Source organism: Dicentrarchus labrax, unplaced genomic scaffold (genome assembly GCF_905237075.1).
Source record: "Dicentrarchus labrax unplaced genomic scaffold, dlabrax2021, whole genome shotgun sequence".
In the NCBI taxonomy this organism is placed as follows: Eukaryota; Metazoa; Chordata; class Actinopteri; family Moronidae; genus Dicentrarchus; species Dicentrarchus labrax.
In genome coordinates this window covers 23225270-23238708 of record NW_026136701.1, presented here as the reverse complement: position 1 = coordinate 23238708, position 13439 = coordinate 23225270, and the positions used below count along the sequence as shown (strand labels likewise).

Sequence of the window (13439 nt, the reverse complement as noted above, 5' to 3'; positions counted from 1 at the left end):
GAATAATACAATATCTAATAAATGAAAAACAATACATTTAGAAAAGACATTTCAACCTTTGTCAGAAAGTGTGCGGGCAACAGGAGTTGTAGTTAGATCTGCTTACAAACAAACAAACAAATACAGTCCAACGATCATTTGATTTAGGTAACAAAATATCTGACAGTGTTACTGATGATTTTGTTTAATGCATAGCAGTCATTTTGAAAAAGAGAGTTCTAAAAGTAAGTAAATATTTTTTCTTATGTTCTCACATTCATTTTGGCATTGCAGTCTATAGACATACATTCACATAAACTGTGCTTACCTTGTAAGTGCATTTACAAACAAATGCACATAAGTACTAGACAGTTAAGAGATTCAGGAGACTTGCTCTTTCCTGCCTTTTCGACCAAAGGCAAGTAAACCACAACTACTACATTAATTGTAAACAGGAGAGCTGCTGCTCCTTGTCTCACAGTGGAAACTCTGGCTGAATAATCCCATTTAATTAGATGTTTTCTGTACCCAAGGCAAGTATTCTTACTGTGGCAGCATTATGCCACTGAGCAGAACAAACCACAGTGCGGGAAAATACAGATTTACAGGAGCGTGAGGTTAATATGAAATGTTTGCTCACTCCTTCACAGCTAGTACGAGTTTATTTTTCAGTGTGGAAGCTACAAATTATAGTCAAACAAATGGAAAATGTTATTGAATTGTAGATCATGCTGTGCAAGAAGTATTTGGGAGCATTTTTATTCCTACATAAAGAAAAATGTGTTCTGGTGAAGAGCATGTTCCACCTCTTCTTCAATTTCACTCTGCAATACTTGGATCTCAGGAACATGGGGTTAATGTGAATCAGTTGAACTGGGCTATAAATCTTTTTTATACTGTGATATGAGATTATAAGACTATTATAATCAATGCAAACACCCGAGAAGCCAAAAAGTCACCCAGAAACAAGGCTTTGTAATCCACCGGTATACTGAGACATAGCCTGAGGTCTGAGGGGCTCACATGGTGCCAAGCAACAGCAATCCCTGAACATTTTCTGGTGTAACAAGCTGTCTAACAGTTTGGTGTCACACATTCCCGAGATGTATGATAAATGAAATGTGCAGTGAATGTCTCAACTTTTGTTGTTTCCACATCCCCATTACTAATTATTTATAATCTTGAAATGTTGTGTTTATCTGAAACCATCAGTAGTCATCCCCAAATATCATCTCACTGCATTGATGCAGAACTTAAACCATTAACTTAATTGTCCAAAATCCAGCCTGTGAGTCAGCTCTTACTCTGAAACTGTTCAGAAGGATGACTCTCTTGGTGAATAATACAAAAACTTCTCTCAGGGTTATTTTTTTTGTTTTGTTTTTTGTCATTTTGGCATGTGTCTAGACACTGCTGCATTCCTGTTAAATCTCAACCGTACTTCTCTATCGCACAGTTGACTGATAACCACTCCTTAGCTTATGAAATCCCAACATGACTGTACTTAATAACATGTTAAAACAGATTTTTACTTGTACCCATAAAACCATTTGACGTTCAAAATCAACCCAAAATCATATAAGAATCACATCAGTAAAGAACAACTCTCCATGATAACGTATTTGTCGTGCTTCCAATCTGATGTCACTGCATGAGCTGATAACTGTGAATGGTGTGTATGCTGCCCACTGCTGACAGCATTATGTACAGTGATTGAGATTGCTTTAACTGATCCTTTCTCTCTGTATATCACCACCATTTCCTGTGTTCACCGTGTGAAGTCTTCAGTGGTTTTCAGTCTTTCAAGTAAATCTTACCTGATATTTATGGCAAAAAGCAGTGGAATAAAAAAGGCCACAGCGGGTCATGTGGTTTTGAAAGAATTGGGTCAAAGCACTATTTTTGTTTTGACTGAGTTCATTGTCTCAAGTTCTCCTCCACTATGCCTTGTGGGATATCATGTGCATCCAATCTATATTCATTGCCAGGCTTCCCAGTCATCTGTTCCTTATTGTCTCCTGTTGCCTGAGAACAACGGCCTAAAAAACAGACAGTTAAACTACAAGTGATCGATTCCAGAGGCCTCATCGGTTAGAAACTGTCATTCATTTGTCTGCAGCAGATATTCTTGAGTTTAGTTGTTGAAATAACAGAAAACAGAACAATCTTCTGGCATCAGTATCATTTTTATTTCCAAAATCTGTGTACGTAAGTGTACAGGCCTGTGTATATTATAAAGAGACATATTGAGATTGTATTACGTACTGTGGTACTGTGCTAGTCGGCAGCATGCTTTTTCATACCAGTCACACACCTTCCTTTTAGTGACCTTGTACTTAAATGAACATCTTTGTTATCTGTTAGTGTCCAAGGAACAAGTCAGGTATTATTATTAACAATTAATCCTCTTGTGCTTTTTTTTGCAGACCTTCCTCACTGTGGGTGAGTCCAAGTCGGCTCGCTGTGATGATCTGGAGTCCCTGAAGAAGAGAAATTGCGACGTGGCCAAAATTGAAAACCCACGCGGAAGCATCAGCATCGATAAGAACAAGCCCGTCACCAATCGCAAGAAGGATGTGGCTGAGAAACTGAAGCCTGAGCAGATCACCCAGATCCAGCCCCAGAAACTCACCCTGACCCTTAGATCTGGTATATATTCAACTTTTGTAGCCAAATCTGTGAATGTTTTGCCAGTGCTGGGAAGAAATTAGTTTGAAACTGTTATAAGAGTGTATATTTTGCTGGCCTACGGTGTCAGGGCAAAGTAATTGAGTCAGCCAGCTCTGAAGCAAAATTAGAAGCCGTTATTTCTGTGTGAATTATGTTTTGGAAAAGACTAGATAAACACAGTCTCTCTAGTATATAACAGTGGGGGGATCTCTTGTAATAGAAAGCTTCTTAAAATCTCCCTTTTAAATTTCCTTCATGTATGGAGGTCGAAATGTAATGTTTTTGCTTTTGTCACAATCTCTTGAGTTCCACTAAAAATTGTCTTTTTTTTCCCCCCCTTAAGGTGAGCCCCAGACTTTTGAGCTGAAATTCAAGCGCGCTGAGGACTACCCCATCGACCTGTATTACCTTATGGACCTCTCCTTCTCCATGAAAGATGATTTGGAAAACGTCAAGAACCTTGGCACTGACCTCATGAGGGAAATGCAGGAGATTACCTCGGATTTCCAGATTGGTAAGTAAACCTCCCAACAAAGAAAAAGAAAAAAAAAAAGCTTAATGATCACAAAAGGCTGTTATGTTAGAAATATTTCGCAGTTCTGAGCAAAAATGCTTTTCTCTCTGTTAGGTTTCGGCTCATTTGTGGAGAAGACGGTCATGCCTTACATCAGCACCACGCCAGCCAGGTTCAAAAACCCCTGCACTGGGAACCAGAACTGTACCAGCCCCTTCAGCTATAAGAACGTCCTGAAGCTGACGGACAAAGGAGACGAGTTCAATCAGTTGGTCAGTCAGCAGCAGATCTCTGGAAACCTGGACTCTCCGGAGGGGGGCTTCGATGCCATCATGCAGGTGGCGGTCTGTGAGGTAAAAAGGGGCCAGAGACTTCTCTCTGTGGGCCTTTTTAGTGGTTGCTTGTTCCAGATTATGATTACTCGTCAACGAGCTGAATGTTTTGAGTCACTTTTTAAGAGGAAAAAATGTCTAAATTCTCTGATTTCAGCTTCTCAAATGTTTTCTGTCTTTAGTCCTCTATGACCGTAACCTGAATATCTTTGGGTTGTGGACAAAACAAAAGACATTTGAGGAAGTCAGCCTGGGCTTTGGGAAACAGTGATCAACATTTTTCACCATTTTATGGACCAGCTGACTAATGGATAATGAAAATAATTGTCAGTTATCAGTGCTAGCTTGTATCGAGGCAAGCTTGTCTTGTAAATCTGTGAAATATTAATGAGAAAGCTCTCTTTGTCTTCCCAGGAACAAATCGGCTGGAGGAACGTGACCCGCCTGCTGGTGTTTTCCACCGACGCTGGTTTCCACTTCGCTGGAGATGGCAAACTGGGCGGCATTGTCCTGCCCAACGATGGGAAGTGTCATATGGAGGACAACAAGTACACCATGAGCCACTACTATGTATGTAGTTCATCATTTATTTAATGTGCATGTTGTATTGCCAGCTACATTCTGCTTTTATTAATCTGTGTGTGTGTGTGTGTTGTTGTATATTTGAATAGGACTACCCCTCCATCGCCCATTTGGTTCAGAAACTGAGTGACCACAACATCCAGACCATCTTTGCCGTCACTGAGGAATTTCAGCCTGTTTACAAGGTGAACATTGTGCTTCTAAAATGTAACCCTCATGGAAATATTGACTGTTTAATTCACACCATTTAAATCAAAAGATAAACATTTGTTCACTCCGTTCTTACCTTCAACCCTTCTGTCTCTTTCAGGAGTTGAAAAATCTCATCCCAAAATCAGCTGTTGGCACGCTGTCCTCCAACTCCAGCAACGTGATCAAACTTATTATTGATGCTTACAACGTGAGTCAAACTGCACTTTACTGCACTACAATTTAAATAATCTATGTCCTACATATTATGGGTGCTATCCTACAGTTTCCCAAAGAACCTTCTCACAAAATGATCGACACCATCAGGTCTTCCAATCCAGAATTTAGCTTTTTTACTTTTACTTTTAACAACCGATAAGGGAATTCACTACTCCTCTATTTGGAGTATTATACTCTCAACGCTTTACATCTGTCCAAATCTAAACTAGCTAAGATATACCCACAAATTAACACTGAATGTGATGGATGCAAGTCTGCGGATGCCACATTAACTGACAGCCGGTGGCATATTCAGAGGCTGTTTTCACAGCGCTCTCTCTCTCTCTCTCTCTCTCTCTCTCTCTCTCTCTCTCTCTGCAATCAGTTAAAATTTATCCAAACCTTGTTTGGAATTATTCCGGAAGGGGTGCAGTTACATGCAACTATATGGCCATAAAGTCATTGCCTTTACTACTCTCCTGGCATGCTGCCTGATGCTTTTGTGGTGGAAGGAGACTGCCCAACCCTCTTCCCTGTCTGAAGTGCAGAGATCTTTTTTTTTATGTTCTTTCACAACCCCCCTTACACAAGTACAGAAATAAGTAATGAAATTATCATGTTTGACACACATTTTGACATTTTTAGCCGGGACGCTGCTTCTGCTTGATGTCTCATTATAACTCAAATGCTTCATTTCTCAATTTCCCATCACTAAGTGCCTTGTATTAACTATGCTCTTTCGTTGTGTACACTCTGATATCCATCGTAGGAGATGTTTGTTGTGGGGTGGGAATGGTGTTCTTTTTACAGTTTATGTAATTTGTGAAAGAGAGACAAATAATCCTCAAAATCCCTGTGACTTTGTCTCGCTGGTGTTAAATATTAAGCACACATTCAGGTTATATGAATGTTGTGCCACTCCTTGACATACATATTAATGAGACCAGGCACTGTGAAATGGTCTGCCCTGCAGCAGCTGGGTTTCCACATGGGCTTGTATGCACAGGGTGATTGATGAACATGTCTTTTATCTTCAAACTGCAGCCTTTAGTGACTGTTAGATCTTTCTTCTTTTGCACAGTCTTTGTCATCTGAAGTCATTCTGGAAAATGGCCGGCTGCCAGAGGGAGTCTCCATCACCTACAAGTCCATCTGTAAGAACGGCGTGGAAGGAACAGGGGAGAACGGCAGGAAGTGCTCCAACATCTCTATTGGAGACGAGGTAGACGTGATACTGTTTGGTGCAATTTGGTTGTGCACGGTGGGAAAAGCACCGTCTGCCCTGGCAGCGGTGTTACTTTATAGCCTTGATGTCCTGTTTATGGCTCGTGAAGCTGGTAAACAACTGTCCTTCTTGCTACGTGAGGAATCTGGTTGGGTCGAATTAGCTGTAACAGGGAGGAAAAAACACATGCATTTGTTAAACGTCACGTCAAAACAAACAATAAATAACAATACAATCTAATAATAATCAAAGTCATGTCTGAAAAATGGAACAATAAGCCTCAAGGCCTCTTCCTTGTAATAGTTTTGCTAACCCTATAAACTCTCTACTGGTTTCCAGGTGTCTTTCAAGATTTCCATTGAATCCCAGAAGTGTCCATCCAATGGCAAGACTGAGCCTGAGACCATTAGAATTAAACCACTGGGCTTCACTGAGGAGGTGGAGATAGTTCTGAACTTCATCTGCGATTGTCAATGCGCCACAGAAGGCGAGCCCGACAGTAAGAAGTGCTTCGAGGGCAACGGGACCTTCGAGTGTGGAGCCTGCAAGTTAGTATTCAGCCAGAAAGATTCACTAGACCATGGAGCTTAAAGGTCTTACAGCTTTCAGTTTCCAACCACAACTGTACATCTTAAACCAGAAAAGGGAACTACTTATTAGGAAATACAAGGTGCATAATGTGATAATAAAAGCTGTTGGTATTTGGGCTTCTATGGTACATGGTTTGATATTTAGTATAAATTTTTTATCTTGTTGAGTTATAATCTGTTCATAATGTTCGGCTTTGAGGACACACTTAGTACTGAGAAGGTTAACCTCCTGTTTTCCCTCTCAGGTGTAACGATGGACGTATTGGGCGACTATGCGAGTGCAGCAAAGATGAAGTGCGGACAGAGGACCTGGATGCCAACTGCCGAAAAGACAATGGTACGGATATCTGCAGCAACAACGGTGACTGTGTCTGCGGCACCTGCGAATGCAAGAAGCGTGAGAATCCTGCAGAGATCTACAGTGGCAAATACTGCGAGTGTGACAACTTCAACTGTGACCGCTCAAACAACAAGCTCTGCGGAGGTGAGGATTGCAGAAATAATAAAATTGGAAAGCCTGTTTATTGTAAACTCTGTGGTAACCCTTTGCCATTGCCTGTGCTTTACCAGGACATGGCCGCTGTGAATGCAGGAAGTGTATCTGCGACGCCAACTACACAGGCAGTGCCTGTGACTGCTCCCTGGAGACTTCCACCTGCCTCGCCAAGAACGGGCAAATCTGTAATGGCCGTGGTACTTGTGATTGTGGAATCTGCAAATGCACCAACCCCAAATTCCAGGGTCCAACCTGCGAGATCTGTCCCACCTGCCCTGGCGTCTGCGCTGAGCACAAGTGAGTCTGAAGCTCGCATTCAGAAATCTTAGTATAACGTCTTATAGATTTTACACATGGACTGTTTATGCAAACAGTTTTACACATTTATTCTATAAAGTCTGAAGGATTTTGTTTCACTGTGGTCAGAGATTCTTTTTTTCTTTTCCAGTTTGATTAAATTGAGGAGTCTTTGTGCATAGAGCTGTTACAAAGTAAGAAGGTCTTTGGTTAGAGCCCCAAGCCTCTCTGTATGTTTATACTTAGCATCTGCTTCCTGTGTGTTCGTATGGGCTTCCTCTTGGCAGGGCCATAGCAACCACTGACACTGAGGTCATGTCCCTTTTTTTGTTAGCAGTCTGAGGATATTTAATGTTCTAAAATGAACCGTCTATAGATGCTCTATATTATAAGCACTGATGCTCGTTGGTTACAGTGTGGGCCTTCTAGCAGGGTATGCTGGACTAGTATACAACATGGCGAGAGAATCAACCCTCTATCTATGATTTCACAGAGATTGCGTGCAGTGCCGAGCATTCGAGGCCGGTGAGAAGAAGGATACATGTGAGCGGGACTGCAGCTACTTCCAGCTGATCAAGGTGAAGGATCGCAACCAGCTGCCCCAGCCTACAGACCAGAGCTTCCCTCTGACCCACTGCAAAGAGCGAGACGCCAACGACTGCTGGTTCTACTACACCTACGCCATCAGGAACGACACCAAGGAGGTCTATGTGGTGGAGACGCTGGGTATGATTGGACCCGCTAAATGTTAAACATTAAAAAGTGTCTTCATTCTTTGATACGTTGCATGCAGAATATTTCAAGTCATCTCCACTGTCATCTTAAATTAAAGAACACCACTAGTAGCTGTGCAGCATTGTTTACATGCTCACACACAAAATGATACGCAGTCCTGCCAGTGGTTTCACACGCCAGGACAAGCTGCCTCACACTAGGTTGCGGGTTTCAAATGTTAACAGAAATCAGATTTGCAAATGTTTCATGAAGAAAGAACATATTCAAGACAATTGTTAGGCCTGAAGGATACAAATAATGTAAACAGAACTTTGTTTATTTATAAGAAAGCTCCATGACGTTCCTTTTTAAGTGTACTTGAGATTTATGTTAGTAGCAGTAGTGGAGTTTTTCTTAAGATGCACAATTAATATTATAGCCACAGAAGGGGACTCTCACTTGAACAATTGATACCCAAGTTACACACACACGGTCAGCCGATTTCATTAACGATCATGATGTTATGATTTTGGTAAACAACCAACAATAAACTGAAATTAGTCATTATTCTGAACCTCCATATTTCATTTGGTTTCCTCTCTCTGTTTCAGAGTGCCCAGCAGGACCTGACATCATCCCGATCGTGGCAGGTGTGGTAGCGGGCATCGTACTGATTGGCCTCGCTCTGCTGCTCATCTGGAAACTGCTCATGATCATCCACGACCGCCGAGAGTTCGCCAAGTTTGAGAAGGAGAAGATGAACGCCAAGTGGGACACGGTGAGTCAGTCACACCCAGAGCACCTGGAGCAATAAGCCCTGGGAACTTTATCTAGGGCACAGGCTTTACTCTTTTCCACAGTTCAAATAGTGCTCCCCTGAAGCCCTCCAGCTGTATATCTGCAGGAAGATTACAGTGTTTACTTGGGGAAATAATAATGCTTATCCTTGACTATGAAAAGGATCAAGTTAGGATCATTTTTAGACTAGATTTTAAGATTTATGGTGGAGGATCCTTGATCGGGACAACACCTTCAGCTCTGGTGCCCTCACTCTGTCCTTGATCAGCTTCCATGCAGCTTTTTATTAGTCTTTATCCGCTGAGGGAGTGTCCCTCCCCTCAGCTGACAGTGCTGCCTCTCGCTGTCCACACTGTACAACTGCACCACCATAAAAGGCAATGGAGCAGACAAAGAGGGAGGACTGCTGCTGGGTGACCACTGATGGAAAGCTCCATTACTGCTCCCCGTGTGGAAGTCACAGCAGCAGTGTTTATGGACTGTTGAGAGGAATCCCAGGCAGTGTTTGTGGCAGATTAACTGTAAAAACACTGAAATATTACAAATCACACATTAGAGAAAATAATAAATAACTTCTACTACAACAGACTCGCAACAGAAAAGGAATCTGGGTAGTAATTTCCTTGGCATACTGAGAACATATCATTACGAGCATGGGAAAAAAAACACAACAATAATTAGTTACTATAAGAAATCTCTTTCTTACCTTTTCTGCTCTGTGCTGAACATTTTCCTTCTGACTAATGTTGGTTTTCTGCTTTTCTTCATTTCTTTTTCTTCTGTTTCTCCCTTTTTCATCTCCCCTTTTTCCTTCTCCATGTTAGCAAGGGAACCCCATTTACAAGAGTCCCATTAACCAGTTCCAGAATCCCAGCTATGGGAATAAAGCCACTGCTCTTTAAGTCAAAGTTGGTATATCACCTGTTGTGAACTTGCATGCACTTTGTTTGTGCAGAGTGCAGTTTTACTGACTTTATGTAAGGCTGGTTTGGTGACTGCATGTTGTGACATTAGCATGCTTATCCACCAGTGTCCATTAACTGAAGTTGGTGCAATCGGTTGGGCTTTTTCCTTGATGTTGCTGACCAACCGTTCATGGCAACAACCTAACGATTAACAATAGTGACAGTAATTTAATTTATTTGAACCTTTTTGCTCTCAGTTAGATCCCACTCCCTATGTTCATGCACTATACATCGCCGTCCAGTGAATACGTGTACCTCCCAAATTTGGTGATATCTGAATTTCCCAGATAGTGAAGGATTAAATGTTCCTTCCTTCTTCTCGGGCTAAATCATCTTCATTGTCATCTAAAAATATACAGCTGAAAACAGGGCTGTTTCATGAAAAGTGAACTGCATGCTGTTCACAGGGCAACAACAGTATATGCATATACATATAATAAAAGCATTATTTTAAATATCTTGAGTTTAACCTTACCATCTGGTTACACTACCCTGAGGAGGAAAATCATTTATTTAGTGTTTGTAACTGTTCAAAAACATCAATCTCTGTGATTATGGAGACTGTGATACTGCTGACAGTTGTTGCTCTGTACCTCCCTCCTCCATCATAATCACTGTAAACAGCAAACTGTTGGGTATTACGTTGCCTTACTGTCATTAGTAGTTGATAACCACTACTTACTGAACAGCTCTCTGACTCTGAGAATTAAAGAATGCTGATTTATGTTGTCTCAGCTTTGGTGAAATGCTCTTGAATTTAAAAAAATATAAATATAAAGTGGGCAATATGTTGTTAAAAGCACAAGGACAACTTCAGTACTATTTCAACAATGCAGAGATTCAATGTCAGTGTGTATAAATGCTCTAAAGCTGTACAGACACTGCGTTTTTAATGATGATCACTCCACGTATGAATCACTTTTTATGCTCACACAGTACGGATCAGTGGACCGGCTGCGACGTGGCTCTCTCACACTGAATGTAAACATGGAACCCCCCTCAATCTGTTTTGCCCAGTCACAATTGCTATAAAGTTTATTCAAACAAGACAGCCGCATCCTCAGTGTTGACAGAAAGAGAAACAGGCAGCAATTCTATTATGAGCCGGAAGTGAGAGGAGAAAAACAACAATACGGAGCTGCTGTTATCTGGAAGAGGCTGACAGTATGGTCTGTCTGTTCTGTGGTGAGGTTCAGTTAAAACTACAGTTGTATCCACAACGTGTAGAAATACTACTCCAATAATATTAAAACAAACTCACTACGGTTTATAACAGATCTTTAGACAGAAGCCGTGAGGGAAGTCGGACCGCGGAGCTTCTCAAACTGCAGAGCCAGAAACTCCTCTCACCGTTGATCGTTCAGGCCGTGAATCAACCGTTGTGATCTCAAACTGCACATCATACGGCCAATCCCAGTTCTGAAGTAGGCCCAGTCCAGGACTGTGTAACTGGGCAGAATCCGTACAGTGTCTGCCCCCGCCGTACTTTTTCTTACAACACTACGACACCACTTCAGCGTCACCGCCTGGGGGGCAGGTGACGCTGGGAGAGAGTGTGTACAGATTGTGGTAGTTAAGGACTAGAGGAGACGAGAGTGGCAGCCTGACACTCGACAGTCGACTGCAGCAGTCAGACCGAAGCTGCTAAAACCACGGCAACGGTGACAAACCACTCACTGCACTTGAGATAGCGTGTTTGACCGAACTGCGCCCTCCTGGGAGAGGCAGACAGCGTGGCCGCGCGCTCGTTTGCTGTTACACCACATAACTTAGTCTTAAGATCGTGAGTTTATTGGTATTTAAATTGTGTCATTGTGACGTGACGTGCTGTGATTGATTAACCTGCTCACTCCATTTAGGTGTTGCACTCACTCTTGTCGTTCTCTGTTTCTCTCTCAGGGTGAGAATCCAATCTACAAAAGTGCCGTAACAACTGTCATCAATCCAAAGTACGAGGGCAAATGATGGAGCTTTGCCTTCGCTGTGAGAACACTGTATGGAACAGAATATGGGCCGGGGGTCAAAGGACGGGCGGGTTTTTCTAATGCTCTCACTGTTTGTTTGTTTGTTTTTTTGTTTGTTGTAGTCACCAAATGATAGCAATGCATTTTGCCACTATTTCAGTTTGTTTTTACTAACTTGTGTTTATTTTCTATGCATCATCTGAAATCCTGTACAGTCTGTATAAATGTGGGGTTTGTTTTATTTTTGCCGAAACTTGAGAGAATGTGTTGAACTGATTTCGGCCACGTTAACAGAAAGCCTAGCTGTGCCTTTTTTTTTTATATATATAGAAACATAAAGCCATCAGTGTTTTGTCGAGAGTTGAGTTGGACGTTGATAATAGGCAACAAATGAAGAGTTCCTTTCCAAACAGTCAGTGTCTGAGAAACAAAGGTGAGCTCAAGATTGATTTCACCGTCTGAGCGAAGGTCTTAAAGCGTCTGTTATCATGTCGACTGAGTAGGTGTCTCTAAATGTCTCTGGATGGAAACTCTTCAAATGTAGCGCCAGTCGGCCGAGTGCGGTAGCAGTGAAATGTGTACAGTATGTTTTGGTTTCTGTGTTAAGCCATATATGTATTCACAGGAAAGAATTGAAGGCTTTTTTTTTTTTTTTTTTTCTGAGTGACTTTTAATCCACCTGAACAATCAGTTCAAATTTATCTTTTGTCTAGAAAAGATATTTTCTTGCGCTGCCTTTCTAGATTAAAGGACATCCGTGTACAGTAGTATTACTGTTTGGCTCCAGGTTTTTTACTTAATTTAAAGCCAACTCAGGTCCTTAATTCTTCACAGCAATGCCAAATACATGCAAACCTGCCTTATTTGCTAACTAAATCTGCTTATATTGAAATGTCTTTGTTTTGTTTGTAGGATATGAATTGGACATTGGGGTCCGACTGTTTTTCTATACGTCAGTAATTCCACCCGTCTCTCTTTTTGTGGTGCCTCGATCAAACTTTTTTTTTATTGAGAAGAAATGGTGATAATGTCATTCAGTTTTAAAAATCATTGGTAAGGGAATGATCTCTAGATCTCTAAAGTTTTTAGGTTTTTGTAGAAGGAAAAAAAAAAAAAAAGGTTCACACGTCACCGTTGTTTTTAAGTGCCTTTTTTTTTTTTAATTTCAACACATTCACATTTGCAATTCTGTAATTCTGAAATTATTTATTGAATAAACATTGAAAACAATTTTACCCCGATATTGTAACGATGTTATTGTGCAGTTACTGTTGTCGTGGTGTGTTCAGTGTCTCCGTGTGCAGGAATGTTTGAATGTGAACGAACAGAAGACAACTGACCAAGCTTGGCTGTTGATTCATACCTTCCTCATCCTCACTGACGCACACACTGGAAACTGTGAGCTCATCTAAAACCAGAGGAATTGTCAGAAAGAGTTAAATCTGTATTTGCTCGTGTATGGAACAAAAAAAGTTATTAAAATCCCAAAGATTTTGTTTACACGTACCAGGATGTCCACACAACTCGATGAGGACCGAATGTAGGTGACATTTGAAAAACTTTACTGGAGGGACAAAACAAATGTTAACCGTACTTAGTCTCAGCTTTATTAGATTCAATCTGTAATATTAAAACTCTATAAAGACGTGGATGAAAGAGAGAAAATCTTTCAGCCACAAATAGCTCAGTGTGTTTGTTGTGTTAGGTCTTTTAATTGTTGATTAATAATTCTGGTTTTGGTTTAGTCGGTTCAGTTACAGCTCACATCTGAGATATATAGCTCATCTTATACCGGCATCTTTTGAGTATTTAAAGTCGTCCATCTCAAAACAGGAACACACTGATAAGCTTTTTATGTTTTCTGGTGTCCGTCCAACTAGATGTGTTTCTCTTTTTATAGCAAAC

General features: G+C 41.2%; 1 protein-coding gene across 8 annotated transcripts in view; it reads left to right on the top strand.

The window, feature by feature from the left end:
- The window catches only part of LOC127368572 (integrin beta-1), a 67018-nt gene extending 54243 nt beyond the window's left edge, over positions 1-12775 (top strand). For 5 of the 8 annotated variants that reach the window (XM_051409561.1, XM_051409569.1, XM_051409551.1 and 2 more), the window contains exons 4-16: positions 2406-2628; positions 2993-3163; positions 3278-3516; positions 3910-4065; positions 4167-4262; positions 4388-4477; positions 5567-5707; positions 6050-6258; positions 6546-6784; positions 6871-7093; positions 7587-7819; positions 8419-8585; positions 11470-12775. In XM_051409561.1, the coding sequence (XP_051265521.1) occupies positions 2406-2628; positions 2993-3163; positions 3278-3516; positions 3910-4065; positions 4167-4262; positions 4388-4477; positions 5567-5707; positions 6050-6258; positions 6546-6784; positions 6871-7093; positions 7587-7819; positions 8419-8585; positions 11470-11535 (2253 nt within the window). In that variant the 3' untranslated portion in view covers positions 11536-12775. The remainder of the gene's footprint in view (positions 1-2405; positions 2629-2992; positions 3164-3277; positions 3517-3909; positions 4066-4166; positions 4263-4387; positions 4478-5566; positions 5708-6049; positions 6259-6545; positions 6785-6870; positions 7094-7586; positions 7820-8418; positions 8586-11469) is intronic. The other 3 variants (XM_051409537.1, XM_051409531.1, XM_051409520.1) reach the window with 3 other exon arrangements.
- The last annotated feature ends 664 nt before the right edge of the window (positions 12776-13439 follow it).